Consider the following 27117-nt stretch of genomic DNA (forward strand, 5'->3'; position numbering starts at 1 on the left):
TCAAGGCTGAGGAGACAACAGGACGCCACTGCAGATCACTATTACGTGCATCTTGCCACATAACTGTCAGGAGAGGTAGAAGTCAGAGAACAGCACTGGCTACCCCCCACTGTGCTCTCAGTCTGTTGCAGATGTGTAAAGAGATTTGTGTGTTTGTCCTTAGAACTTGCCTTGTTAATGTTGTTGTAATATTGACACAACATTCAGTTCCAAGCTGTTACTAGCAAGTGGAAATTGAAGCTTTTTATTGAATGTATTTTTTTTTTAATCTTGGCTTTTAGAGCAAGATACTTAACAACATTAACATTCATTTTTACATCACATGTCACATGCTCAGCCGTGCTACTACTTTAGCTACAGCTGCGTATTGTCTGCTTCTCCAGAAGTCCTCAGACTGAAGATTTATGGTGAAACAGACACTTAAACACACACAAAACCAGAAAATGCAAGTAGGTTTTACTAATGAGGCAGGCATTTTGCTGCATGCACCTCTCTATCAGAATAAGTCCAACTTTAGCAGACACCAATAGCATCTTTTGTCTTTGTCTAATTTGGAAGCTGTTACACAGAACTGGGAAACAAGTTAATGTATGCAACATTTGCTGGAGCAGCAAAAGCAACAGACAGTGCTTGATCTAGTGAGAAACTGTCAAGAGAACAGAAGCTTTACATTCCAAACACAGGATTCCCCCCGGAATGAGAGGTATTTGAAGATGTCCACTGCTACATCTGGAATTAAAAGCTGAGATTTCTCATAGAGAAATGCAAATCAATTAAGCAAACCAAGAAATGTTTGGGAAACAGAAGGAAAATATTTGGCAGGCAAACACTAAAGTGTTGAGCAGCTCTGTGGGAGTCATGTCCCATGGACCAAACCAAAACCATAGTCTATTATGTAGGTAAACGCCAAGCCCATGTACAATTTTTCTCATCCCAAACATCTCCTGGACACTTGCTGCCTAGCATCCTTTCTACAAAAGTAGAGTACTGTACTGATAAGTCAGTGTGTAAAAACACCTGGGGGAGGAAGATTTAGCAAAGTATAAAGTGTTTTTTCAAAAGTGCATAAGTAGTAAACAACACTCCTCTGGGTTTGTATGTTTACCATTGTACCCAAAGACATGAGCCGTTTTAAACTGGCAGTTTTAGTGCTCCCAGCTTACGTTATCTGCTTGGAAGCTAAATGGCACCACTCTAACTACAGTACCACGTCTCTTATGCCAATGTCTGTCAGCAGACAGAGCTGCACAAGTGTCCTCATATAGGTGCATTTTGCAGCAGCCAAAAAGATGGCCGCCAGGTTCTACCTGTCTGGTAAGGAAACGAGAAGCTTCAAATGTAATCCTACTTAAAACAAAGTAACTCCCTTTGATCCAGTTCTTCCTTTACTTCCAACTCTGGAGCCTTTTGAAAGATGCCCTGCAATAGCCATTTCTTCCTTCTTGAAACAAGCGTATTTGCCTCACCCCTGCTAGTTGGATTAGGCAAATCTCAAAAGTTGCTTCTGTTACTTGCATTAGAAAGAGCTGCTTCCTCATCTGTTGCCACACTCAGCTCTGTTCCTTCTAGATCTAAGCACATAACCCTGAAGATTCAGGTCTTGAATGTTATATACTAGAGCCTCTAACTGATCCCAAAACCCCTGTTTTGTTCATATAAAACAGCAGCAAATACATCAAGCTTCCTTTATTCCCATTACCTTACACAATTAGCATTGCCAAGAGAAAGCTGATTTCCTTCCCACTGTTCAAGACCACATGCCCTTGGAGTTGTTCTTGTATGCATACTAGGTTCTCCATTCTAGTGAAATGTAAAAGCAGGGGGTTTTTCATAAGACCCAGCTCATTACCTCTTCAGGACTCTTTGACAGGGATCACATTAGAGGAGAACTGAACTGTTGGAAGTCGAGGCATTTATTGGTATCTTACTCCCTGCCCCTTAAAACCAGAAGACAGGCACAGTATGTTTTATAAGCTCTCTATACCTGGGAGCACATTCTCCTTTCCAAGCCTGGCTGATACAAATAAAATTTAACACAGATCCTCCTACTGCATACAGGCATCTCTGTTTCATTTACCGAGGCTTACAGCTTTGCATTCCAGCTTAAATCATAGGTGGAAAAAAAAAAAACAGGTGGCCTCAAGTTATAAACAGTCCCATACAGTGTGCCAGTGCGGGGTCCCCAAACTCATGCAACAGCCATGCATTGACTCATCATTTGAGAGGCTCTGACAGAGCCTGACAAAACAAATCCCTAAAGCCAGCCATTCTCTACCTCTCTGAACTCTGAACTTTTAGTCAACATTTGGGAATTTACTTACAAAACTGATTACCTTTATAATCTGTTTTCTGGTTCCTGTGCCCACACTATTGGCAACCAAGGAATTTGCTTGAAAAGATGACTTTTCCACTGGCACCGTGTGTTGAATTTTGTTGGTACAAGGCCAGCTACTTGTAGTATTTACTGAGTGAGCAGGGAAAGGTCTTTGACGATTTACATCCAATGAATCTCCGGTTTCAAAGGTTTTCATCCATGATGGGGTCTTTAAAAGAAAAGAGCACATGGAAATGTAATGCCCTCTCTATATCAATGCTCATTAAGCCAAAAAGAGTATCAGATGCATGGTCAGAAAATAAAGGCCATCTTCTCTCATCATTTTTCCAAGCTTCCTTTCTCTCTCTAAAACCAGTGACTCAGCCATTTTTGCTACATGTGGAACAACCTGGAAAGACTAAGCCAGCACTATTCTCGCACTGGTTCAGGAAGAAGATGGAGTGTTTATATTAATAACAAGAAACTTACAACAAAAATCTGGGTTTAGTTCCTCACTGCCTTAAAAAACACACTAAGACTTTTCTGACTTTTAGCAACCACAAAGCACGTGAACAAGAATGTGATGCAAACTATGAGGAACCACATTTAAACATATTATTAAGTTACAACAAATTAGTTTGCTCCAAGACCTTAAACCTTTACTGTGACTTCATAATCTTTAAAATAAGATTATTTTTTGCTTATGGTACTGGTATCCCACCCAGGAAAAACTACTTAGATTTTGTTTTGACATGAATTCTCCTTGTCTGTTGTCATCATCTTTTAATATTTTACTATCAAGGGTACTAAAGCATGCGCCTTGAACTGCAATTTGGCACACCCACACTATTCTCTTTTATGGTTCACGCTGAAAAAAGTGGCAGGTATTTAGGGTACACACATTTCCTAAGGAGCGATCCAAGGATCCCAGTACTTCATTCCAACAAGAGTAAAGCCCAGACTGTTTTTCTTCCAGTTTCAAAGCATGAATTTCAGACTTCAGTTCTTTCAGTCGATCTTCGAATTTTCTGCTCTTTTCTAAGTAGTCCAGCCTGGAGAGAAATTGTCCACATTGGAGAGAAAAAACTTATTGCCATGACATAGCTCAAAAATGTGTGTGGAAGGAGGGGAAAGGAAGCTCTTGGTTTCATTTTGGTTTTTTGACAGGCAAAATGAGTCTGGCACATGTTAGCCTCACTCCCCTGGCCCAGTGAGAAGAGGATTCACTTCCACGCTTCAGCATTCAGACAATAACTTTTTACCAAGCATTTCCTTCCAGACCAAGAGAGGAAAAGCGTCTAGTGTATTAGATCAAAGCAATACCATACTTCAACACTAGAGGGAAACTTCTGTCCTCTAACATGCTGTTACTCCAGCAAAGCACTTGGCCCCTGAAATAATGCTCTCCAAGACAGAAGGGTTCTGGACTTGTCATAGCTTGATGCCACCAGAACACTCTTCCTCTGGGTCTTACACAGACATAATCCACACCAGCTCAGTAAAAGGCCTCCAGCCACATATACAAGTAGGAGGCCATCCTGAGTTGTCAAAGATGAACTGTGATTCCCAGATATTATCCTTTTTTCTTTTTTATACTTTCCATTATTAACATTCTCATTTATTTATACCACAAGAATACTGATACCTCTCTCTCTCTATCTCAAAGGATAGTCTCTTGAGGTCAATGTCCTTCAAATCCAGCTTTACGGATCCTTTGTCAAAGTTGGCATCTCTGGTGTCAGTTGGCGAGTATTGTGGGTAATTGACTATGTGCTGAAAGAGGCAACACAATCACTGTCAGTAAGATCTGATGGTTTGACTTTGGGTTTATCTCCCCAGCTTCTGCAAGAATGCCATGCTGAGCCATTTCATAAGTTACCTGTGGATTCTGAGACACACAGATGCTCCTGCAGCCCTTCCCCTCTACCTGAGTAGCCCCAGATGAACTGCTGAAGTCCACAACCCACAGATCCAAGGGCAGAGTAGTATCCTGGCTGCAATGTTCCTACCTATTTCAGCAGAGAATGGAAATCTGTTCTCAGCAAGACTGGAGCAGAATAGGGAGTTGGGGAACGCGGCCTTAGCGCTACCTTCTTGCTGGAGACAGCTTCATCTGCTTTGCCTAAAGACACTCATGGGCAATCCACATGCCAGAACACAGCTGGCTCAGTACAACCACTTTCACAAAGTATTGCCTGACTTAGATGGCACAGAGTCAGTATTAGGCATGAATGCAGGCAAGAGAATCTCTGCTCACTAAGTCCCAGCACCAGTCCTGCCTTTCACTTTTGTCTCACCTTTCTTACCATCCTGACTCACTGCCCTCAACAAATAAAAATTCCATCCTAGCTACACTGCGTTCAAGCACCAGTTGGTCCTATAGGTGTTTGTCCCCCAGCTGGATGTAGGCATGCCACTACTCAGCTTGATGGGGGCTATAAAAATGCAATCAGCAACTGACTATCTCTGAAGATGAAGTGGTGCCCAGTAGAGCAGAAACTTACAGGATAATTAAGCCTGGTTATGTCTAAGAGTTTCTGCTTCGCTTTCCGTTCAGCCTCTCTGGCTTCATGCAGATCTTGTTTCAGATGCTCTGCTTCCTTGGCTCTGTAAAACAAATATCCTGACTTGAATGGTTGATGATTTCCAGTATAGAGCAACACATGGAATTTCAGAGCAACACACCTCACTGGCTTCCAGAGAACAAGATCCATTACTGTGAGTGATTCCTTCACCCAAAGACACTTGAGGTAGGATGGTCACATGGAGAACTAATGAGACACAGCATGACACATGCTTTCAAACATAATCCTGCCCAAACTGGCTGAATTAACATATTTTTCCTACTCCTAATTTCCATGGGCTCAGTTATGACCTGCTGGTACAGATTCTCCAGGCTGTCGGAGATCCTCCCTGAGGCGGGGAGAGGTGCAACATATCTGCTCTTTATTTTGGCAAGCTTTTTGGCAGTATCCTAAAACAAGCAGAAGGCCCTTAATAGCAAGGTTAAACGTCCCCTGTCAATACTGGTCTCCTCTGCAGCAGTATTATGGAACATGCAAACACTTAGAGGGTGATTTATATTCCACAAAAGTTTACCTGGTTTACACTTCTTTAAGATTTGAAAGGGACACAAGAGACCATCACTTGGTACTAATGAATGAAAACAGCCTCATAACTCACAGGGTGTATATAGTGGTAAGTTTAGACAGCTAGGTAGCCAGTGCTCTTTTGATAATGCTAAATTGAAAATGCTTCTGCATTCTGGATCTTTAATACTGAACATCTCTAAAGCCTTGCATCTGATCCTCTGAAAACTTCTTGACCTGCATCACAACAACTAGTACCAGGTGGAATAAACAAGATGCAAGACAGCTTAGTCACTCTGACGTGTTGCTTTGGGAACAATCCCTCCTCATGGGCTTAGCTCTAAGAAAAGGAGCACTCTCTCCACCCAGGCATCCCACTAGGGACCACACAACCCCACTCAAGCAATCCTAACCTCCGGTCAGACTCCTTCACAAGCTTCACTGCTATCAGCTCTGCTTCCCGCATCTTTTGCTCCATCAGGCGTTTTTCCTCCTTGGTTTTCAGAGCTGTGATCTCCAGCCTCTGTCGCTCTTGCTCAGCTTCTGCAGCATTCTGGGCCAGTAGTTTTGCCTCTTCCTCTGCAATCTGAGCTTTCTCAGCCAACAACTCCGCTGCTTCCTGGGATCGGAGCTAAGAAGAAACAATTTTCTTAGTTATTCTGTCTAGTATCTACCAAATCACCTCTGCAGACAGCCAGGAAGAGGACGTCTTTTCCCAAAAGATTAAGTCATAAAAATATTATCCCTTAAAATAAAAAGTATAGTAAACATAACTGTAGGGTCTGGTGTTCTTCCTCTGCTCCAGAATTGCCTAACTTCCTGCCTCTCACCTCTACAAAGCAAGGAGATACATTTGCTTAGAGTTGGACACACAGACATCAACCAGAAATTGAAACTGGCCGCTTCAGTTGCCAGTGCACCATGTCCCTTTTCTCTCAATTTCAGCTCCCAGGTTGCTTCCTTTCTTCCCTCTTTGCCTGAAGAAAGCACTGTGAACCAAATAAAGAGAGCAAATGGCTCACAGCAAGTGGAGGTTATGTGAGATAAGAGTTTTCTCAGGTATTCCAACATGCCCTCTCCACCAGTGGTCAGAAACTCTCCAGCCCTCTCCAAGCCATAATTCCTGGTGTCTCACCAGCTTCCCAAAAAAAGCTTCCCAACCAAGAAAGCCCACCAAGCACAAGAATATTCAGACTAATGTGCTACTCACCAGGGCCTCATTGGCCTGCCTGGCTTCATCTTCCAGCTGGAAAAGACGCCTTTCCAGCTCTTCTTTGGCTCGCTCAGCTTCTTCTCGGAGCTGCTTCTCCCTGGCCAGCCTTTGATTCTCCATCTGGAAATAGAATGAGCAATACCACATTTGTGGGTTTGCAGCAGAATCTCATCTGGGCCTGAGGCAGCACAGCAAATTAATCTAATGAAGAATGAACTGCTCTCTAGCTGGTGGACAGATACTCACCAGAGATGCAATGCTGAAGCTGCTTGCACTTTGCAGCAGTGAACTCCTCTAACGGGTAATACTGGTTATTTCAGACTGCTGGGAGAGCACTTGGATCAATCTGTTATGTACCCCAAATCTTTGCGATCACCTATTCAGTTTCGCAAACATCACTTACATCCTCAGATGCTGCATACACACTAGAGGTGTTCCCACATTCAATCCTGCTGCCCTTTCTCACCTCCCACACACATATTGATGCAATGCATGGACAGCAAGGGCACCAGCTGGAATAATAATCAGTGTTTTCAACACTAGAGGAGCAGAAATAATCTACCTTTTTTCTAGCTTTTTCTTCCCTGGCTTGTGCTTTCATTTGCTGGATCTCTATTGAGTCTACTTTTCTTCTCCTCATAAATAGGTCGTGGTTTCCAATGCACAACTGCAAAATCTGGATAGAAAAAGCAAAGCAAATGCAATTTTTATGTCTTTTCCCAAAAGATTAAGTCATAAAAATATTATCCCTTAAAATAAAAAGTATAGTAAACATAACTGTAGGGTCTGGTGTTCTTCCTCTGCTCCAGAATTGCCTAACTTCCTGCCTCTCACCTCTACAAAGCAAGGAGATACATTTGCTTAGAGTTGGACACACAGACATCAACCAGAAATTGAAACTGGCCGCTTCAGTTGCCAGTGCACCATGTCCCTTTTCTCTCAATTTCAGCTCCCAGGTTGCTTCCTTTCTTCCCTCTTTGCCTGAAGAAAGCACTGTGAACCAAATAAAGAGAGCAAATGGCTCACAGCAAGTGGAGGTTATGTGAGATAAGAGTTTTCTCAGGTATTCCAACATGCCCTCTCCACCAGTGGTCAGAAACTCTCCAGCCCTCTCCAAGCCATAATTCCTGGTGTCTCACCAGCTTCCCAAAAAAAGCTTCCCAACCAAGAAAGCCCACCAAGCACAAGAATATTCAGACTAATGTGCTACTCACCAGGGCCTCATTGGCCTGCCTGGCTTCATCTTCCAGCTGGAAAAGACGCCTTTCCAGCTCTTCTTTGGCTCGCTCAGCTTCTTCTCGGAGCTGCTTCTCCCTGGCCAGCCTTTGATTCTCCATCTGGAAATAGAATGAGCAATACCACATTTGTGGGTTTGCAGCAGAATCTCATCTGGGCCTGAGGCAGCACAGCAAATTAATCTAATGAAGAATGAACTGCTCTCTAGCTGGTGGACAGATACTCACCAGAGATGCAATGCTGAAGCTGCTTGCACTTTGCAGCAGTGAACTCCTCTAACGGGTAATACTGGTTATTTCAGACTGCTGGGAGAGCACTTGGATCAATCTGTTATGTACCCCAAATCTTTGCGATCACCTATTCAGTTTCGCAAACATCACTTACATCCTCAGATGCTGCATACACACTAGAGGTGTTCCCACATTCAATCCTGCTGCCCTTTCTCACCTCCCACACACATATTGATGCAATGCATGGACAGCAAGGGCACCAGCTGGAATAATAATCAGTGTTTTCAACACTAGAGGAGCAGAAATAATCTACCTTTTTTCTAGCTTTTTCTTCCCTGGCTTGTGCTTTCATTTGCTGGATCTCTATTGAGTCTACTTTTCTTCTCCTCATAAATAGGTCGTGGTTTCCAATGCACAACTGCAAAATCTGGATAGAAAAAGCAAAGCAAATGCAATTTTTATGTACCTGTACCCCAGCCAGGGGGACAAAGAGCCCCACATTGGCCTCACAGGAGAGAAGCTGACAATTCTGACTTCAGCACAAGTGCTGGCAGTTGTTTCCCTTCCAAGAAAATCAGCACCCAGGGCAGGCTCATACTCAGGTACATAACAGTTTAGAAAAGTTCATAACAGGATAACGGGTTCCTTCTGTCCTTCATCCCCTCTGGTTCCATTTTTCTGAAGAAGAACAGGCAACAGATCTAGGCCAAGAGTACACAAGATGTAGCTGTGGGAACGGTCACCTGTGATGGCCCCTCCACAAGCTCACTGAGAAGTGACCCAGCCCCTGTGGTTGTGTTAGGATGCAGTCAGTGATAATACAATTAGCCAGCTGATTAGGTCACTTCCTTGTTGCTTCTCCCAGAAAAGGAGAGGCAGTAGATGATTAAGAACCCACAGCAGCCAGATAGGTAGATGCTGCAGTGGCTTTCCACCTTTCCATACGCTACACCCTCCCCTTCCAGCATCTGGATTTCCCTTTGTGATTTGGGCCGCCTTTCACATCTTGCTTTCCACCCATCATCTCCCCTTCTAAGAGGGGACAAATATATGCTCCTTGACTTCCCAGACAGAAAAATTCTCAAGAAGATACTCAGTGCTCCCTGGCCTCTCCATAGGTTTTAGAAACAGTATTTCTCACTCAGATATCAGTCAGAATTACCAGGCTCAGTTTTAAAGAAGGAAAGCAGGACACTTACCAGTTTGTTCACTTTGAGTTGGGAGGAAAAGAACTTGAAGACTTCTGCTTTTTTGTCAAGAGGTTTAATAGTTAACTGTACAGGCAAAAGAAAAAGGAAAGAAACACAGTGAGAAGAAAAAACAAAGCTGAAACTATTAATACTAATGCAAACTTTAGCACATCTCCACTTCTCTCCAGGGCAGCAGTGATTTATGCCACAAATGTGGGGAGTGAGATGCAAAAATGTTTTGCTCCAAAGAATCAGAACCAGGGCTGCTGTTACACAGGTTCCTCATCTGCTCCTGTAGCAGGCTGTTACAAGATAAAGCCTCCCAAAGACCCATCCCCGGTGCCAGTTTGGATGGTGGTTTTCATAATAATACCCGCTGTGCATTGCAAACTATACTAAGAACCCCAAAACAAGCACCAGTTATCACGAAAGCAGAATACATTACTAATCCCCAAAAGTAGTCATATTCTTAAAGTCAGGGAGATGTCAAACACCTCACTGAATGCCAATCATTGCAGGTGTAAATAAAATGTATTGAGGGCCTGAAGGACTTGTTCTTCTGACCATCAGGTAACAGTCCTGGAGCTCCTGCTTTCTTACATTTCCAGTCCTATCTCCCCAGCTGTTTCCAGAGGACATGAACGGCTTTCATGCTGTCAGGTCAGTATACACTGTTTTACTTGGTATGTTGTGCTCGGTTTGGCTGCATAACAAAATATGGTTCCATTCTTTAAGATCCTGTTTTCTGTGACTCATGGGTTAGCTAGCACTCTATTCCTATAATTCATTTGTAATGCAGTGTATAATTTCAGGCCATCTGAGTCACCAAGATCATAATGTCCTACAGCTCGTTTCACCCCATAGGTAACAACTGGTTGAATGTGCTGCCTTGTGAGAAGCAGGGCTGTGAATGCGCCACTGAATATAGTGGAGCTTTAATATAGCGCTGCCCAATTTCCCAAGAACAGGGAGTTAAAGCAGTTTATTCACAGACCTGAGAAGTGTAATGTCATACAAGGACTGAAAACTTTCTGGAGGCAGAACTCCTGTAGGCTGCCCTGCCTGATTTAATGTATGCACATCTAACTCTGGACAGCAAATCTTATTCTCAATGCTTTTTGAAAGGCCCTCAGAAATATGGAACAGGCTGTGCTGTCCTTTAGCTGACAAATTACAGGGATTCCACTACCGATGTAGTTTTTCTAGTTTTGTTTTTCTGATTATAGCCTTCCATGTAGCCACATGATTTGTAATGAGACTAAATTTCACCCACTCCCCACTGTACTTTCTACAGGTAAAAGATGGGCTCTAAAATCACAGTGAAATTGCAATGGTAGGGGTGTCCTGAAGACCGAAATCCTGCACTGACAAACTGGCAGAATTCAGGCAGAAAAACATGTACATCTCCCTGCATGTCTCCTCATGTCAGTGTGCTTCAAACCTCATCTACAAGGAGAGCTTCTGCATATGAAAATGGCATTAAGTCTTTACAGATCATCCAATCCCTGCTGAGATAACTGAAGAAGCTAGTTGTGGTGGCATTCATAATATCTATCTTTTTCAGATATCAACGTAGTTGTTTTGCAAAGGACAAGCAGCAGGGAAGGAACCCGAACAGTGGGCTCCACAAGTTTGGAGAGCTGAGTAGCCTCTGGCTCCTAGGGGAACCGAGGTTATGCAGCACATCTGAAAGGCAGGTCTGTTATTTTTAGTTTTGTAACAGAGCTCCTAGGATTTTCCCCTTCTCCCCCAAATTATTTAAACAGAGACAGCTTTCAGTCTGTTCCAAGAATCCCAGTCCACACCCATGCCCATATAAAAAGAATAATATATCAAAGCCATCATACCTCCTTCTCACTATAGGAAATGTTTCTGATAGCACTCCACTCAAACGACTTATTTGGAGAGAACCTGTTGTTAATGCTGTAGATATGAATACCTTTGGCATCAACCCCAAGTAGGAGATCTGTATGGTTTTTATTTTGCTAAAAAAAAATAGATATCAGTAAAAACCATTTATGGTGACATTAAACAGCCACAGACAAGAATCACATTTATTCTAATACATTGATATTTATCTGTATTTTTAGGAAATGGGTATTTCCACAAAATGTTATGAATGTTGTCACTGGTAGCTAATACACCCAGTCTTCTAGGTTGACTACAGCAGCTTAGGCTTTTAGTTTATTTCTCCTTCTTCCTATTACATATCCAGAGCTACTCAAGACCTTTGTCAGATTGTAAAACATTAATCTTAACTGGTTTATTCACCTACTCACTTAGCATGCCAGTCAACCAAGTCAGGACAATCAGTACACAGCCCACCATCAGCAGAAAAAAAACAGAAGCCAGGAGTCCCAGTTCCAAACTCCCTGGAAGATTTTAAAAGGACAGTACCATCATCTACAGCAATAGAAAATTGCTTAAAAAAGCACTTACAGCAATTGGAAAATAATTGACACCATACATTTCCAAGTCTTGGGCAATTTTCAGGTAGTTCATCTCAGCTTCATCCCTAGAGAGTAAGACCATGATTTTACTTGGAGATTCCTTTCCAACCTTCCTGTCCTAGCTGACTCTACATTTCCCACTTAGAAAAGAACAGGCAATCTGGTTCTTTGTACTTTCTTTAATTTTGCCATCTTAGCCTCAGTAGAAAAAAGAATAAAAACAGCATCTCTACAGAATAAAGACAGTAAAGCTGTACCTATTTTAAATCATGTGTAGTGCAACCTTTATTAAAATTCAAGTCCAGTCTTATCCTTGTGTTATTTTGCCACTCCATCATTATTATGTCTTGGAGACCTACACTACCATTGCTTTCCATGACATGAGGATATTTCCTCCAGGAAACAAGAGTTCATGGAGAAAGGAGTCCTAAACAAGTTGTAAACAGAGCTTTGGGCAGAGGCCAAAGAAGGGTGAAAATCTTCCCACCCACCGTTCTTCTCCCTTTGGGGTGAGGCATCAACAAGTCTTGAGGAAAATATTCAATAAAAATAGTGCTAAGAAGCATCTAGAACAGCCAAAGAGAAACTGAACTGAAATATTAGAAAAAGCTGCCTCTGGGTGCTAACAGCTCCTACTTCTTGTTTAACTGAATTTCCAGGCATGCTAAATGTGTTAGAAGTAGCTGCATATCCACATGGACTAGCACCAAAACTCAGTCCTGGTTTTGGTTCCTTGCTAAGTATGGTGATGCCCTTTTGAGCTATGATTTTCACAAGGTATAAAATATACCTGATTCTTTTATTCTAGGGGAGGACTGGCATGACATGGCTCCAGAAAAGCAGCTGCCACATAGGGCAGACACACCAGCAACTCCAGGTAGCTAACAGCCTTAAATGCAAAGACTAATCTCTTGGGGCTGACTGCAAATTCAACACAGGTCAAACTTTCTGCAAGAAGTTCCCTCTGCTGGAATACATGGACTCTGATGAGACAGGACTCCTATTTTAGATATGTTAGGTCACAAAACTCTGCAAGAGCCCTCCGCTTCTCTGTTCACTTCAAAGCAAGTCCAGTTTACAAGCACTTGGAGCCCTACACAAGATGCTTTTTACCCCAGATGAATGGGTGTTTTTATCCTTAGTTATAAAATAACCTATTAACACCACAGCTTGGAAACCAATATTTATTTGCTCACTCTACAAAAGCCAAATTTCACTAAAGACAGCAAATAACCAGTTACTGAAATGAAATAATTTCATTCTTTGGAAATCCCATACAATACCTGGCGATACCCCTGTGCTCAGCATACCAAGCAGTAATCTTTTCTTCCCACATCTCTGCTGTCAGCTGATACTGCCTGAGGACCTACAGAGAAAAGAAGGAGTCTGGTTTCCTTTGAAGATACAAATACACGTGCTGCCTCTCCCAAGCAACATGAATGCAGCAATGCAGTTCACAGCTCGGTCAGTTTGCCAAGTTCAGGACAAACACGAACAGTTTCTAATGCTCTGGTTAATCCCACAGCAGTATCCATGCTGCAGAGATTCAGAGATGTGATTTTATACAGAATAAAGACTTACCCTTTTGGGTAAAAGTTCATCATGGGCTAGAAAGCCTGGCTCATGAAAGTTTGGGTCGTAGTCACCATACTGTCCCAAGAAATGAAAAGATACTTCAGTTTGTTAGATGCAGGATGCTGAAGAACTTATTGGTTGCGTAGTTTGATGCAATTGCTTGAGACAGATTTTGTTTGGGTTCTCCTATATACAAGGTAACAGATAATAAACAGGCTGCCCTCATCTGAACTGTCCATGGAAGTCACTTCCAGCCTTTGTGCTATGCACGTGGCTCCAATACAGCCGCTAAAGCAGCCTATAACCTTAGACTCCAGTCCTAGCCTGCAGCTCTCGGTAACTGCAGATATGAAGGAATCTCCCATGCATATCCTTCTCTGAGCTAAGGCTACATTCAGGAGTGTAAACTCCCCTACTCCTATAGCCTACTGCTTATAGGCTGGGCTGCTGCAGAAGGCCAGCCCTGCTAAGAATTTGTGTTTGCCTCCTGCCATTGTATAAATTTGGCTTTCAGTGGCATGAAGCAAACTACGTTCTGAGAGATAGTAAAAAACATCGTGTCCTTCCATTGTGAGCTCTGGTATCAGCACCTGCCGTATCCATGGACAATTTTTAAAACAGGAAATAACTCTAGCTGGAGAAAGATTACATTAAAATGCTAGGTCCAAAGAAATCCCTTTAGCTGTGAAAGCATAGTACATAACACCAAAATCCTTGTAGTGGCATCTAATGCTTATTTTTCTAGCTCTACCTGTACCTCCCAGGATGACCTATTTCTTTAATAGCAAATTTTAACACTGCTGTGTTTAACACACCACCATGTATATGTGTTAAATAAGGGGGGAAAAAAATCAATTAAAAAAAAGAGTATTTGTATGCACAAACCTTGGCCTGAACAGCATAAGAAGCCAGTAGAACCGTTGCTTCTGGAGAACAATAGATTTCCTCATCGAGTATCTGTTTCTTAACCTAAATCCAGAGAGAAAGGGAGCAAGTTAAAGAAGCTCAAAGTCAGGATTTATGTCAGGCTTAACATGAAACTAGACGTGCCCAGACTATAACTTGGCACCAAACATGACCATTATGAGTTAATAACAGCAACAATAAAGTGGCACTCAGAAACCCAGGAAGCCTTTACTTAGTATTGTTTAAAGAAAAAAAAAAAAAACACAACAACTTCTGAAAGTTGAAGTGTCTTAAGTCTAAGTGCATAGAAATGCCAGTCAGCTATCTCCACACATTTATATAAGGAGTCCTGAAAAAGAATGTGTTATAAAACATTAATTTTATTGTCTGCATTTCATTCCTTTTAACAATTCTTTTTCTTCCTGCTTCGGAAAAGTTAGCCTTACAACATGTAAAACGTCAAATTTTAGGTTGGAAGGGACCTCTGGAGGTCATCTAGTCAAAGTAGGTCCAACTAGATGAGATTGCTCAGGGCTGCCCGGCTGACTAATATTGCCCAGGACAGAGACACACTGAAAACCATAATAGTATATTCTCAAGCTTTCCAGAACAAGAGAATAAAGGAGACACCACAAAGGGAAGCTGACTACTAGAGCACTTAATTTATTCAATTACAGGGGTCTAAGCACAACAAAAACATAGGGGCTTAAAAATAAAAGCCCAGTATAAATGGTATAGAGTCTTTTAACATTCTTTTCATTTTAATAATCTACGGTACTACCAAGATCAGAGCTGTAATAGTTTGTAAGATGTAACTTTATTTTAAATCAGTAGGGTAATTTTTACTTGAAAACCTAAAGAGTGAAAAGGAAATTCATCTTCACAAACCCTCCTCTCAGCCGTAATGTATTTAGCCTACTAACAAGCAGAAGACAAGAAAATTTTGCATAATGCACAGTCTTAAACATTTCCAAAAAGAAAAATTACTTGAGATAGCACTGAGCTATCTTTACAAATACACTTCATCACTATAGGCACTGTGAACTGAAATGAACCATCAAGAAAGTTTTTCTTTTAAATTCAGTCTCGGGTGAGCACAATATATGAACCTGAGTTATAGTAGAGGGAAAATTCTTTCTAAGCTGTTAAAATGGAAAGAATGAAAAGACTGAAAATACTTTTCTTCCAAATTGGAAAGCTCCAGCTTTCATACTCCACTGTGCAAATAATACATTTCAGAATTTAGTACAAGTTAAGATAAATCCCCCATAAGTGTCTGGGGTTTTTTCTGATCAGTTCTTACAAGGACATTTTGTTATACTTCTTTATGAAGGAACAAATTACCTAATCTTTAAACAGACAACATTTAGCTTTAGTCATTTACATTTATTCACACATTTTGCAAAAAGCTGTTATGCCACATTAGTTTGTAAAGGTCTGAAGAGTCAGTAGAGCTGAAATCTGTAGGCATCCAGATGTCCGTACATGTTTTTCCTATTAGCATCCAGGTGTGATCTTAAGTTCTCATAGTCAGGAAACTTTGCAAGTTCAAATTTGTTTCAGTCTTGTTTTTCTGCTTTGGAATGAGAAGAATTTGCTAATTGCATATCTGCTAGTCAAGGCAGGTTCAAGGAGAAAAGAAAAAAGTGAGAAAAGTCAGAATTAAAAGACTAGGAAAGAGTTCTGCCCTTCTCATTCCTTTCCAAAATTAGCTTAAGAAACAAATTGCCAAGTGGTTAAGGGTTCTGGATGAAGTTCTAGTTAGTAAATTAACCCTCAGAACAACAACATTTTCCCATTACTTCATTAACACATCCTCCTCAGGGAACAATTGTATGTACTGTGTTTATTTACAGATGCAGACTGAATTTATTCCATACACCCGATTTACTTGCACAGACACATACTGCTGAAAGCTACCAGAATAAAGCAACACACCAGAAGGCTCTAACTTGCAGGGGACTCCGCAGCAACTGAGGAGGATTTCACAGACATTGGAACAAACAGCTGACCAACAAGCAACCATCCAAAACTCAGATTTTATATCTGTTGCTACAGCCTTTGCTGCAGCTATGGAGCCACAGCAGGGCTTTTCTTGGTTGATGCATCTTTATTTTGATAACAAAGCACCATACTCCAAGAATTTGCTTCTTCATCTACTTTTTAATGGAGCTAAGAGAACCCTAACAATTTCTGGGACAAAAGAAAACCGAGTGGCAAATAAGAAAGCTGCCTCTGCAAAGCTATAGCATCAATGCCTGTGTGGGGTTAACTTAATTACTCTTACTGGTTCCACCTCATGGAAATTTGTACATTTGTAAGAGCCACCATGGTATACTGACCAAGAGGTGTTCACACAGCTAACGACTCTGCTCTTGAGCACAGACCTGCTGTCCTGCAGCTCCTCAGTAGCTACCACTGTGGCAGAGCTGGAATGGGTTCTGTTATCTGTGATGAAGATTTGTCCAGGCTGGAGGTTTATTCCACTAGCACAAGTAGCAGGCACCCAGTTCAATGGGGTAGGAAAGACAACTCAAGCTGGCAGAAGTCAGCATATGCAAGTCCGGACATTTCAGAATACCAACACCGTTCCAAGGGAACGGCACTTCTCATTCAGGCCTATCAGACGATATGATGATGCCTTCAGATTTTGTCTTTAAAAGGATCACACATTGTGGTGAATCTTCTGTTTGAGTCGTAGCTGTGTATACTGCTCCACTCCTTTTGAAACTTGCTACCTGAACAAACCTATACTTCAGAATGGCTATCAAATTCTGTGATCTTTTTTCCCAACACTCCAAAATGAAGATTTAGGACAGGTTAGGGAGTTCTTGTTTTCTTGCGATTGTGCCTTCTACAGTCATAGGCAAGAAGATCTCCCAGTAACCACCTGGTCTATTTTTAAGAACTTGCAAGTTTTAGTTTCAGGGATAGGCTATAGTGACAGGTCTTGTTCCATCGGCAGCTGATATGGGTGAAAAAGCCTATTGTCCCCAACTGCTTATCTTCTCCACTTTCACAACTGCCACCATAATTGCTTGTGTAGTCACTCCCCCCCCCTACCCCTCCCCAGTGCATACATCTAATAACAGGTCTCTTCTAATGCTGTGCATTTGGAAAGAACTAGGTTAGGGAATGGTTACACAAGAGGTTACACCAACAGGTCTAAGACGATAATGACAAGGAGCTGTTGAGACTCTCTTCATCCAATTTAGCTGCAGCCAGAGCAGACCAGATGACACAGCCCTCAAAATAACTTGTGAAGCTGACAAAAATGATGGCTTCATTTTATACTTCTCAGTACTGTCCAGGTTAGGGCAAAAGCCTCACAGTTCTTCAAGCAGTGCCTTGCATGGATTTTTTTTTTTTAAACACATCCTATATGAGCAAAACAAGTCTGGAACATCCAGATGTGGAATTATCACCCCAACAGCTAGGTTTAAAAGTCATTCTACATGAAACTACAGGTCTCAGCAACTCCCCCTCAGAGCACAAACAGTAAGAGAAGCCATCAAGAGAACAAAGACCTGCAGAAAGCAAACAACATTCAGCTTACCAGTACACAAAACCACAGGTTAGGAAAGATGTTTTGTATATCACAAAAATGAGATCTTTACAAAGACACTGATACAGCTGAAGCCAGCACAATCATTCAGAGACTAACAGCTGCCAACAAGATCAAAGACAATACAAAAGGACTGGGGTAAATACAGAAGGAATTCACAGTTAAAAACTGTTCCTGACCTGAAGGAAGAATAAATGCTGGGTGATTTCCTGTAATAGTTCCTCTTCTACTTTCTCTGGGTAGAATTTGGCCAAAAAATGAAAGCTAATGGGATCTTCTTTGGGGATTTCTTGATCTAAAACCTGTTTAAGGATAAAATAAAACCAGCAGCAAAAATAGTACATAAGTATCTTAAAATAATACTCCAAAGGAAAAATCAAAAAGCAGCTGATAATCCACTTAGAGCAGCCTTTCCATATTTTAGAAGGAAGGGCAATGCTGAGCTTTAATCTAATAGCAATCAGTGCTTGTAATGGTGATTGGTGTGTGAAATGTCAGGCCAAACATGATAGAAGTAATCAGACCAAATAACACAATAAACTTTAGTCTTAAAAAATGATACCATCTAAAATTATGAGTTGTCATGTAAGGCATTCCTTTTGCTCCTGTGCTAAAAAAATTAAAGCTTTTCATAAGTAGAAAATTGCCATGCTGTTATTTTTTGTTTCCTATACCTTTTTGTCCATCTTTAACCAGGTGCACATTCCTTTTATTGTGTACTGCAAGCCAAAAAACCAAGTTTCCCTTAAACCAAGTGCTCGGCACACCAGATCAAACAAGTCCTTTCCCTTCCACTTCATCTAAAAGAAAAAGAGAATTAAGAAAAACAGGTAAGTCTTGAATGATTTTGCTACATTTTAGTCAAGCAAACCATGCTACCATTTGCCTTGCTCCTATGAACTTCACCTTTTTGAACTTCACCTTTAGCTTTTCAATGAAACATGCCTACTGCTGTCTACAGAAAAGATGCAATAGTTACATGCTCTACCTCCTCTTCCTCTCCTCCAGACAAACATTCACAGAGCAGCTGTAGTCATTTAACCACAGCATCATGCACTTTATGAGCACAGGGAATGAGGATTGTACTACTGATTTCCTAGGACATGGCAAGGTTTTATTAATATTTGTAAAAATCTTACTCAATAGTTTGTACAAATTGGAGAGACTGAGGGAAGGCCAAGGGAAATCAAAGGAGTGTCAGGGCACAGCACAGAAATGCCAAACAATCAAAGCAAATCCATCTTTCACATACCTCAGCTATTTCAGTGGCACCAAGCCTTTATGCTACTCTGATTTAAATGGAGTCTGTCTTCTAGAATTATTTACTAGCCTGGCTCCATAGGGAACAAACTTTGATTAGAAGTCCTGAAACTCACACATATGACATCTGAAGAGGCAGTGCATCTGTTTCTTTTGTTTGGCTACATGTTAAAAAGATTGTTTTGTCTAATTGCATGGGTCAGCCACTAAAAACTTAATAGCAAACAAAAGAACTTTTGGGCAATATTTGGATGGAAAGCAGGAAACCATCCCAGCAAGAGAGCAATATTTGGGGAGAAGGGAGAGATAGCAAAGGAAGGAATACATCAAGCTGGATTTGATAACAAGTACTCTGATCTCTAAGTCAACTTTTCCAAATCCTTTATTTTCACAACGCTGCAAGTATTGTAGATCAGTAAGTCACAGAATTGCACTGCTTGTGACTAATCTATTCTGTCTCTGAGGGACCTAGTAAATTAATACTAAACGCCCCACAAGTCAGTCAAGTCTCATTAGAACTGCCAGTAAAATTGGACCTCAGTTTTCTAACTCCTCAAAATAACTGTATGTCTGTCTTTGCTTTTGCTGGATGATTAGGAATTAATCAGGCACAGTTCTGTCTCCTCAACAGTGCAGCTCAATTCATTTAACAATTGCTCACTTGCTGTATTTGTTTTCTTCCATATTTTTCTGCAGTCATGACTTCTCTATCTGATTTACTAGATAGCCATAACTAATAGAAGAGCTAGCTTTTTCATTTGAACATTTTTCTATTCTGCCCAGAGATGTAAACCAGCCATTGTAGCTAAAGAAATAAACTGGAGTTTACAGATGGCAAATCAAATTTGAAGAGAATGTCCCAGATCAAATGAGCACAAAAGTACCATTTTCTAAGTTATTTTATAAGCAACATCTTAGGAACAGCTTTGACCAGACTTCTTTATCCAAGCCAGCAGTGTCTTAAAGAGCTGTGTCACTTAAAGGAATTTTGTGGAGAAGTAGGTATACCTACAAACAAGCCCTGCATCATGTGCCAGGATGTTTATGAAGCAAGCAGGCCTATTGCTAATTTAGCAGTGTCACAGTCAAATGGATTTCATGGAAACAGATTTAAACTCTGAACAGTCAGAGTTGTTTAACAGAAGAACGCATGTGAGCATAAGTAAGCCCTTGTTTACAAAAATAATAGATCAGTCTTAAGATCATCCGTGAACTGATAATCTGAACTTTTCAGATTTGTCTTGCTAATAGAAAGACCAGTCTCCATCTTTCTAGCATTCTGCTGAGGACTCACCTCACAGCTGAACTCCATTTCAGCATCCACTGTTATAATTTTGACTTTAAAAGTCTTTGGTTGTTTCTTCTTCAAGCCTCGGATGGACATATTTTTTAGTTTGTGAGGATAGTCACACCTGAAATCAAACGTGTTACATTTAGGGCTGGAAATTCTGCAACGTTTTCTTGGCTAGATTCCAAAGTAGGATGAGTCCAAACTTGCAGAATAAAGTCACTTTAAAATATGCATCTTTGTGTCCAAGACTATAAGAAAGGATGTTGAAACAAAATATTTAGTTTGCATCTTACAAACCAATTGCTCCAAAATGTCATTCCTGTCTTTCCTCTCAGACTTTGGCAAACACTGGGTTCCTACAGTACTAGAAAGAATTTCATTCAGACCTTACATTGCAAGATCCAAGGGCCTGCCTCTCACTACAGCCTGATGACATCTAAGGAACCTCCAATCCAGCCCTCATTCTCCATACAATCACCCACATCCATGCAATTTAGCAGCGTCTTGCAACAAAACTCTGCAATGGATGAATGTTTACAGTTTCATAAAAGGAATACCTGATTTTTTAATAATGCCAACAGAAATAAGATGTTCTTCATCCCTTTTACATATCCAAGCAAAATTCCCTTTCTGAGTAAAGGTCTCTGCGGTATGTACCAACACCAAATGCATCAGTGGAGGCTCCACTTGTAGGATACAGTAGGGAGCTATGTCACGCAGCAAAACCTTACAATATCAAATCCAACTCAATTCTTTTCCATCAGTTATGGCTCCTTGAGCAACTAACTTACTGAGTTTCTTTACAAAATTACATCTTAACTCCCTGAAATGATACAAATGCCAAGAATATATGCAGTGAAACTAAGCTGAATTTACTCTGTTCTCTTAGGCATACTAACTCACAATGATGAAAGCTATTTAGAACAGAAATTTTTCCAGTGGAGTTCTTGTGAAGTGAAATGGAATTTAATTTTGCAGAAGCCTACAGAAAATTCCTTCACAAATCTTCTATTCTAAATGCGATTGACAGCATGCCATCAAGAAAATTGATGAGACATGCTATTTCCACAGCCACAAAATCAGCCTGTAATGTTTTCTTCTTGTTTTTACTTTATAAAATTAACAGCTCAGACTGGCACAACCTAGTTAGTATCTATGAACTATATAGGTCAAGAAGAGACTGAGGCATTCTTGGTTTCCTACAATATAAGACTATTACAGAATGGCAGACTTCCAATCTCTCCTTAAGGAATTCCAAAATAAAGTTCTAGTTTAAACTGAAAAGTTCCATTTGTCTGTACCTTTCAGGATTTTATAAAATTTCTTGTCCCCTTCTTTGCTTCTGCTGAGCTCTAAAGTGGCTTGCAAATGTACTGATTATTTTCTACTTATTTTGTATGTGCCCCTCATCCAAAAATTTCAAGTAGCTAAATAGGAGGCAAAATGTATATGGAAGTTTTTTCTTTTCAAATTGTAGGGAAGTTGAGGCAGAGAACAGCTGAGTTAGTTACCAAATCATAGGGACACCAAGGAGCAAAGTTGAGAACAAGTACTTGGGACAACTCAGCGTGGGGAAAAGCTCAGGAGGAAATTCATCTTTCTGACACCATTGAGACTACTTGAGAAGTCTTCTCCCTCCAGCTGGCTCTGGTGAAGCTTCTGCTGAAGTCTTGTTTGGTTTGGGGCAACACACTTCAGGAAAGATAATGGGCTAACTGGAAAAAATCCAAAAGATCCAAGGGCCAGAAAACAATCTGTGGTAAAATGAAAGTACTGGTTAGTAGAGAAGGGATAAGTGTGGTAAGACATTATAATGTCTGGTCTTGATGACCACAATGGTTAGGACAAGAAATAATGGCCTCAATTAAACTGCAGACAGGTTGCACACTGATTAAAATTCACTAACAATAAGAAGATTATGATGCTGGAAAAGCATAGGATGGAATTTCTCTTTCTGAACTATCTAAAACAGTGTGACATGTGCTCCCACCTGAAGACTGGAAGGAACTCCATGCCCTCAGAGCACTCTTCCCAACCTGGTCCTTCTGCCACCAATCCTAGGAGAGGCGAGTCAGTGCAAGCCAGGGTGCTTCAGGGGTAGAAATATCCAGACCCCAAATCCCATCACCCTCAGGGTACCCCCTTGTCCTCAGGGAATATTTTTTTAGAGTACTGAAAAACAGATCTTGCCACAGAGTGCGTTTCCTCTATAATTTATGCAACACCTCAGTACACACTACTAAGCAGAGCTCAGGTACTTTCTATTTAGCATAGAAGTGTTTTCAATTAAGGGGAAAGTAATATTTAAAAACTAGAAAATGACAATAGTAGCATGGTGTAATGTGACCACAGTAATATTGAAAAGGAGAGCATATTGAAAAGCTGGACATGAGCCAGCAATGTGCGCTGGCAGCCCAGAAGGCCAACTGTACTCTGGGCTGCATCAGGAGAAGCATGGCCAGCAGGTCGAGGGAGGTGATTGTGCCCCTCTACTCTGCTCTGGTGAGACCTCACCTAGAGTACTGCGTCCAGCTCTGGAGCCCTCAGCACAAGAAGGACATGGAAGTGTTGGAGCGGGTCCAGAGGAGGGCCACAAAAATGATCCGAGGGCTGGAGCACCTCTCCTATGAGGACAGGCTGAGGGAGTTGGGCTTGTTCAGCCTGGAGAAGAGAAGGCTGCGGGGAGACCTGATTACAGCCTTTCAATACCTAAAGGGGGCCTATAGGAAAGAGGGGGGAAATCTTTTTAGTAGGGTCAGCAGTGACAGGACAAGGGGTAATGGTTTTAAACTAAACCAGGGTAGGTTTAGACTGGATATAAGGAAGAAATTCTTTACAATGAGGGTGGTGAAACACTGGAACAGGTTGCCCAGAGAGGTGGTGGAGGCCCCATCCCTGGAAACATTCAAGGCCAGGTTGGACGGGGCTCTGAGCAACCTGATCTAGTTAGCGGTGTCCCTGCTCCTGCGGGGGGGTTGGACTAGATGACCTCTAAGGGTCCCTTCCAACCCAAAACATTCTATGATTCTATGATCATGTGAAGGCATCCAAGCCAGCAGTAATTACTCCAGTAATTTTTTGATCTCTAATCTGCAAGCTGCAGCACAGCTAACAGCAAAATTGTATTTTAACCTGTTGCATTCCAAAGGTCTTTCCCGTCCAGAGGAAAACCAGAGATTTGCTGTAAATAATTGTACTACTGGATACAGCCGTTAAAGAATGAGAACTACAAACTACTATACAATACTGGAAACAACCCCTTCTATTATTTCTAGAAGAAACACCAATGACTGAAGACAAAGGAGAAAAAAGCTTCATAATTCATTTTAATATGTAACTGGAAACAGCCAATTGAATTAAATAGGAGCTTGAAGTTAGGGCCAATACAGAACATTCTCAAAGAGTTCGTATGGAAAACGCTGAACAGATAAAATTGAACAACTTTAGGAAAATGTACTAATTTTCTCAAAATATGACAAAAACACCAGAGCCCTTCATTTCAACTTTGAAGTTTTCTTTTTTCTTGTATAACCTGGTTGAAATGACAATATAATTTATTCAACCTTTCCAATAGCTTTTTTTCCTTTCCAGAATTTTTATTCCATGGAAAAGTACATTCTGACTCACAGTGAAAAGACATTTTTGAATATCAAATTTTCCCAAGAAATGTAAACTGCATTTTAATCAATAGCACTGGTAAAGAAATAGAAAAGGTTTTTGCACTGAATAGCTTAAATGAATGTCAGATACTGACAACATAAGCAAAAGCACTTAACAGTCAAGTTTTTAGAAAAATAACTTTTTCAAATAAGAGAAATCTTGCCGAATAAGACAGTCTGGGTTTGCAATCTTTTGTTTAAATGCAAAAGCAATCTACTCTCTAGATCCCTGCTAATAACAACATTTAACTGTGAATCATATACAATGTGTTTCAAGATAGAGTTTCTGTCACTGAGCTTCAGTGATTTATTTCTGCACTTGCCACAGGGATCTAGGCTCAAGACCCAGATGCAGCAAAACGCGATAGATCAGAGCATGTCATAACCTTACCAAGTAACACATTAATCCAAAATAGGGTGGGGTAATAAAAGATTCCTGTCCAGCCAGAATCTGGGAGCAGAAAGTTCAGAAGCTGTGAATGTCCACAGCTTCTCCTGCACCTTATGAAAACCAACAGAAAGATGATAAAAGCTTTGCTTGATGAGGGGAACAGAAATGTAGTGATGAGGAATATAATCTGCAGGAACTAAATGGTCCCGACTCTGCCTTTTAGCATGTTCATGTCCAAGATGAAAAAACAGACATTCACCAGCTCTGGATTATAGTCTTTTCCCTTCTTGACAGTGAGAAACTAGTGCTGGAGCAAAACGTGGGGGTGCAAGGGAAACTGGGAACAGCAGACAATAGCGAGAAGAACTGGCAAGGCAACTCTTGCAAGGACTGATGCTTATCTGTATCACAGCACTAGATGGGCAGTTGTGTCACACCACTGCGCTGCACACTTTATTGATATGGGAAATAACACACATCAGATACCACTTGCAGTATTAACTGAAAAGTACAAAGAGAAAGAAAACCCCTCCAGCAAAGCTCAATAAATCCACCAGAATTCAGTACATGAGAGACAGACACAGAGAAATACCTCAATGAACAAGCTGTAATTAACCTTCTCAAGAGCGAGACTACAATTTACTTTCAGTTTAGCATTTCCAAGGTGAATGGATGGTTTGCAAGGCTCTCCACAGGATATGAAGTTTTCCCTTCACATGGCACTTTCTCTCAGTGACAACTGTGCATGAGCTATTACCATCCAATCACACTTTTGGTCAGCCACACTCAAGTGAAAAAGCATGTGTTTTCACACACAAAAAGCCAGCAGCACTTTTTAAGGTGAGACCTTCTTAGTCTCAGCTGCAGCCAGGCTAGAAATTAATGGCAATTGCAAGATCCCTCTCTTACCCCCCAAAAGCAGTCTGCCCTGAAGATCAGCACACACACAGGGGCAGCAACTATACCATCTGCTAGCAAAGTCCTTACACAAGCTAGAAATAGAAAACCTTGGGAGTGCGGTGCAGTTTAAAGAAACAAGGTTTGGGAAGTACTTTAAGAGCCACCAATGGAAGATGCTTGAAGCATCAACTGCAAAAGTACATTAACATAGATATCTACTACTCCAATTTGAAAGCCTCCTGTCATTGCTGAAATATTTATGGTAACTCTTAATCGCAAATTCCCCTGACTCATTATGTTTCTCCCAGTTCCTGAATTTCTATACTTAGGCTCAGAAATTAATGCAAGCAATCTGAATGCAGACAGTACAGGAAAGCGTTGTGGGCTTTTTGCAGTTGTTGACTCACACTTCTGCCTGTGCTCCCTGCCTTGCCCAAGTAACAATTCAAGAAAAGAATTCACTGTTTTTAAATGGGTCAGCAATATAAAGTTTTTTTCTTGCCTCTCAATCTAAAAAGGAGATATCTAAAGTCACCAGCTGGAATCAAGACTTACCTCACAGATCATTTTCTGAACGAAGATAAGTACAAAAAATTCTTTTTAATCCAAAATTCCGTATTTTTCAGCAGACTTCAATATCCAGCCCTCACAAGTTCTGCCACTGAAAATAAAATCCAAGAACAACTTTTGTACTTGATCCCTTTCCTTTGTTTCCTATGAACTGCAGCATGTTAGCGCCCTCTGAAAAATCAAAGAATTGCTTTCCCAGGTGATATGAAAGGCTCTTAACCATTTCCTGCCTGTGCCAGCAAGACTCCTCCCAACTTCTCTCCACTGTAATTCAAGCAATAAGGCACTAAAATAAGAGAAGCCCATGAATCTCAACGTGGATATCTGCAAGAACTGATAACAAACTTCCAAATAACTCCTTTGATGGTATTTGATCAAACTATTTCAAGTGTCTCCAGCCACACAAAGAGTAGCCTGTTCTCACCATACCCAGCCACCTTAAAAAGGGAAGCTGCACAGTCCTGTCCTAAGTAAATACGATTCCCTACCTGCCCTCTTCCTGTGGTGAAAGATGATGGGACAATAATGCCTAAAGAGAACAAGCCTGAAAAGTGGGAAGCAGCTAAAATACTTGCCAGAAGAAAAAGATAAATGAACACATTTAAATAAAAAAGGGATGGCCTCAGCCTGAAGTCACAGGAACAGACCACAGCCTCCATGAGCTGCCAGGAGCATGTTACCTCAAAGGCAATGGCAAAGTCAAGACTTTTTTGCCATTAATTAGTTTGCAAGGTTGCTTTTTTTTCCAACCCTCCATTTTAAATACAGATTTACAGAAACTGAATTTCTACCAGGATACGGATAAGCAAGGACAACAGGCCAGCTCTCACTTCAAACACATTACAATTACTCCAGATTTACACAGAAAACCTTCAAGATTTGGCTCATGTATGTAACAGCAGGTAGAAGAGGACAAAATCACTGCCTGTGCGAACAGATCTCATGCCATATAGCCACAAAAAGAGACTGGGCTGACAGTCAGCTTCCTCCCCTGAAATTCAGAGCATAAAATGGCAGCTCAGCTCTCACACCTCTGCCTCCTCACCTCCTTCCAGCACCTCCAGGCTGAGGCCTGCTGCAGATTGCATCCAGCCCTGCAGCACAACACATTGCTGCTTAACATGCCACCCAAATCAGTTATTTAGACCAAAAAGCAGGCCAGATTCAGTTGTGTGAGCCCATAGGGACCAGAGATAGGGCAGGTCTCCCCACAAACAGCAGCTCCCTGAGGAAACAAGGGCCCAGGCCCCACTCCCCCGGCTGCAGGCCCAGGCAGGG

The 27117-nt window shown here is 41.2% G+C and overlaps 1 protein-coding gene across 1 annotated transcript; it reads right to left on the bottom strand.

The window, feature by feature from the left end:
- Positions 1–27117, bottom strand: LOC104131817 (merlin). The gene is made up of 20 exons (XM_035900546.1): positions 26885–27117; positions 25825–25930; positions 21831–22073; positions 20323–20440; positions 18443–18568; positions 17948–18070; positions 14183–14266; positions 13304–13372; positions 13006–13088; positions 11712–11787; positions 11120–11257; positions 9282–9356; positions 8396–8509; positions 7831–7953; positions 5817–6034; positions 4819–4921; positions 3960–4087; positions 3216–3366; positions 2334–2543; positions 1–63 (listed from the first exon to the last, which is right to left on the bottom strand). The coding sequence occupies exons 3-20, from the start codon at positions 21836–21838 to the stop codon at positions 1–3; spliced, it is 2010 nt and encodes a 669-aa protein (XP_035756439.1). The 5' UTR covers positions 21839–22073; positions 25825–25930; positions 26885–27117.

The sequence above is a fragment of the Egretta garzetta genome, unplaced genomic scaffold (genome assembly GCF_000687185.1).
Source record: "Egretta garzetta isolate BGI_Z169 unplaced genomic scaffold, ASM68718v1 scaffold108, whole genome shotgun sequence".
Classification (NCBI taxonomy): domain Eukaryota; kingdom Metazoa; phylum Chordata; class Aves; order Pelecaniformes; family Ardeidae; genus Egretta; species Egretta garzetta.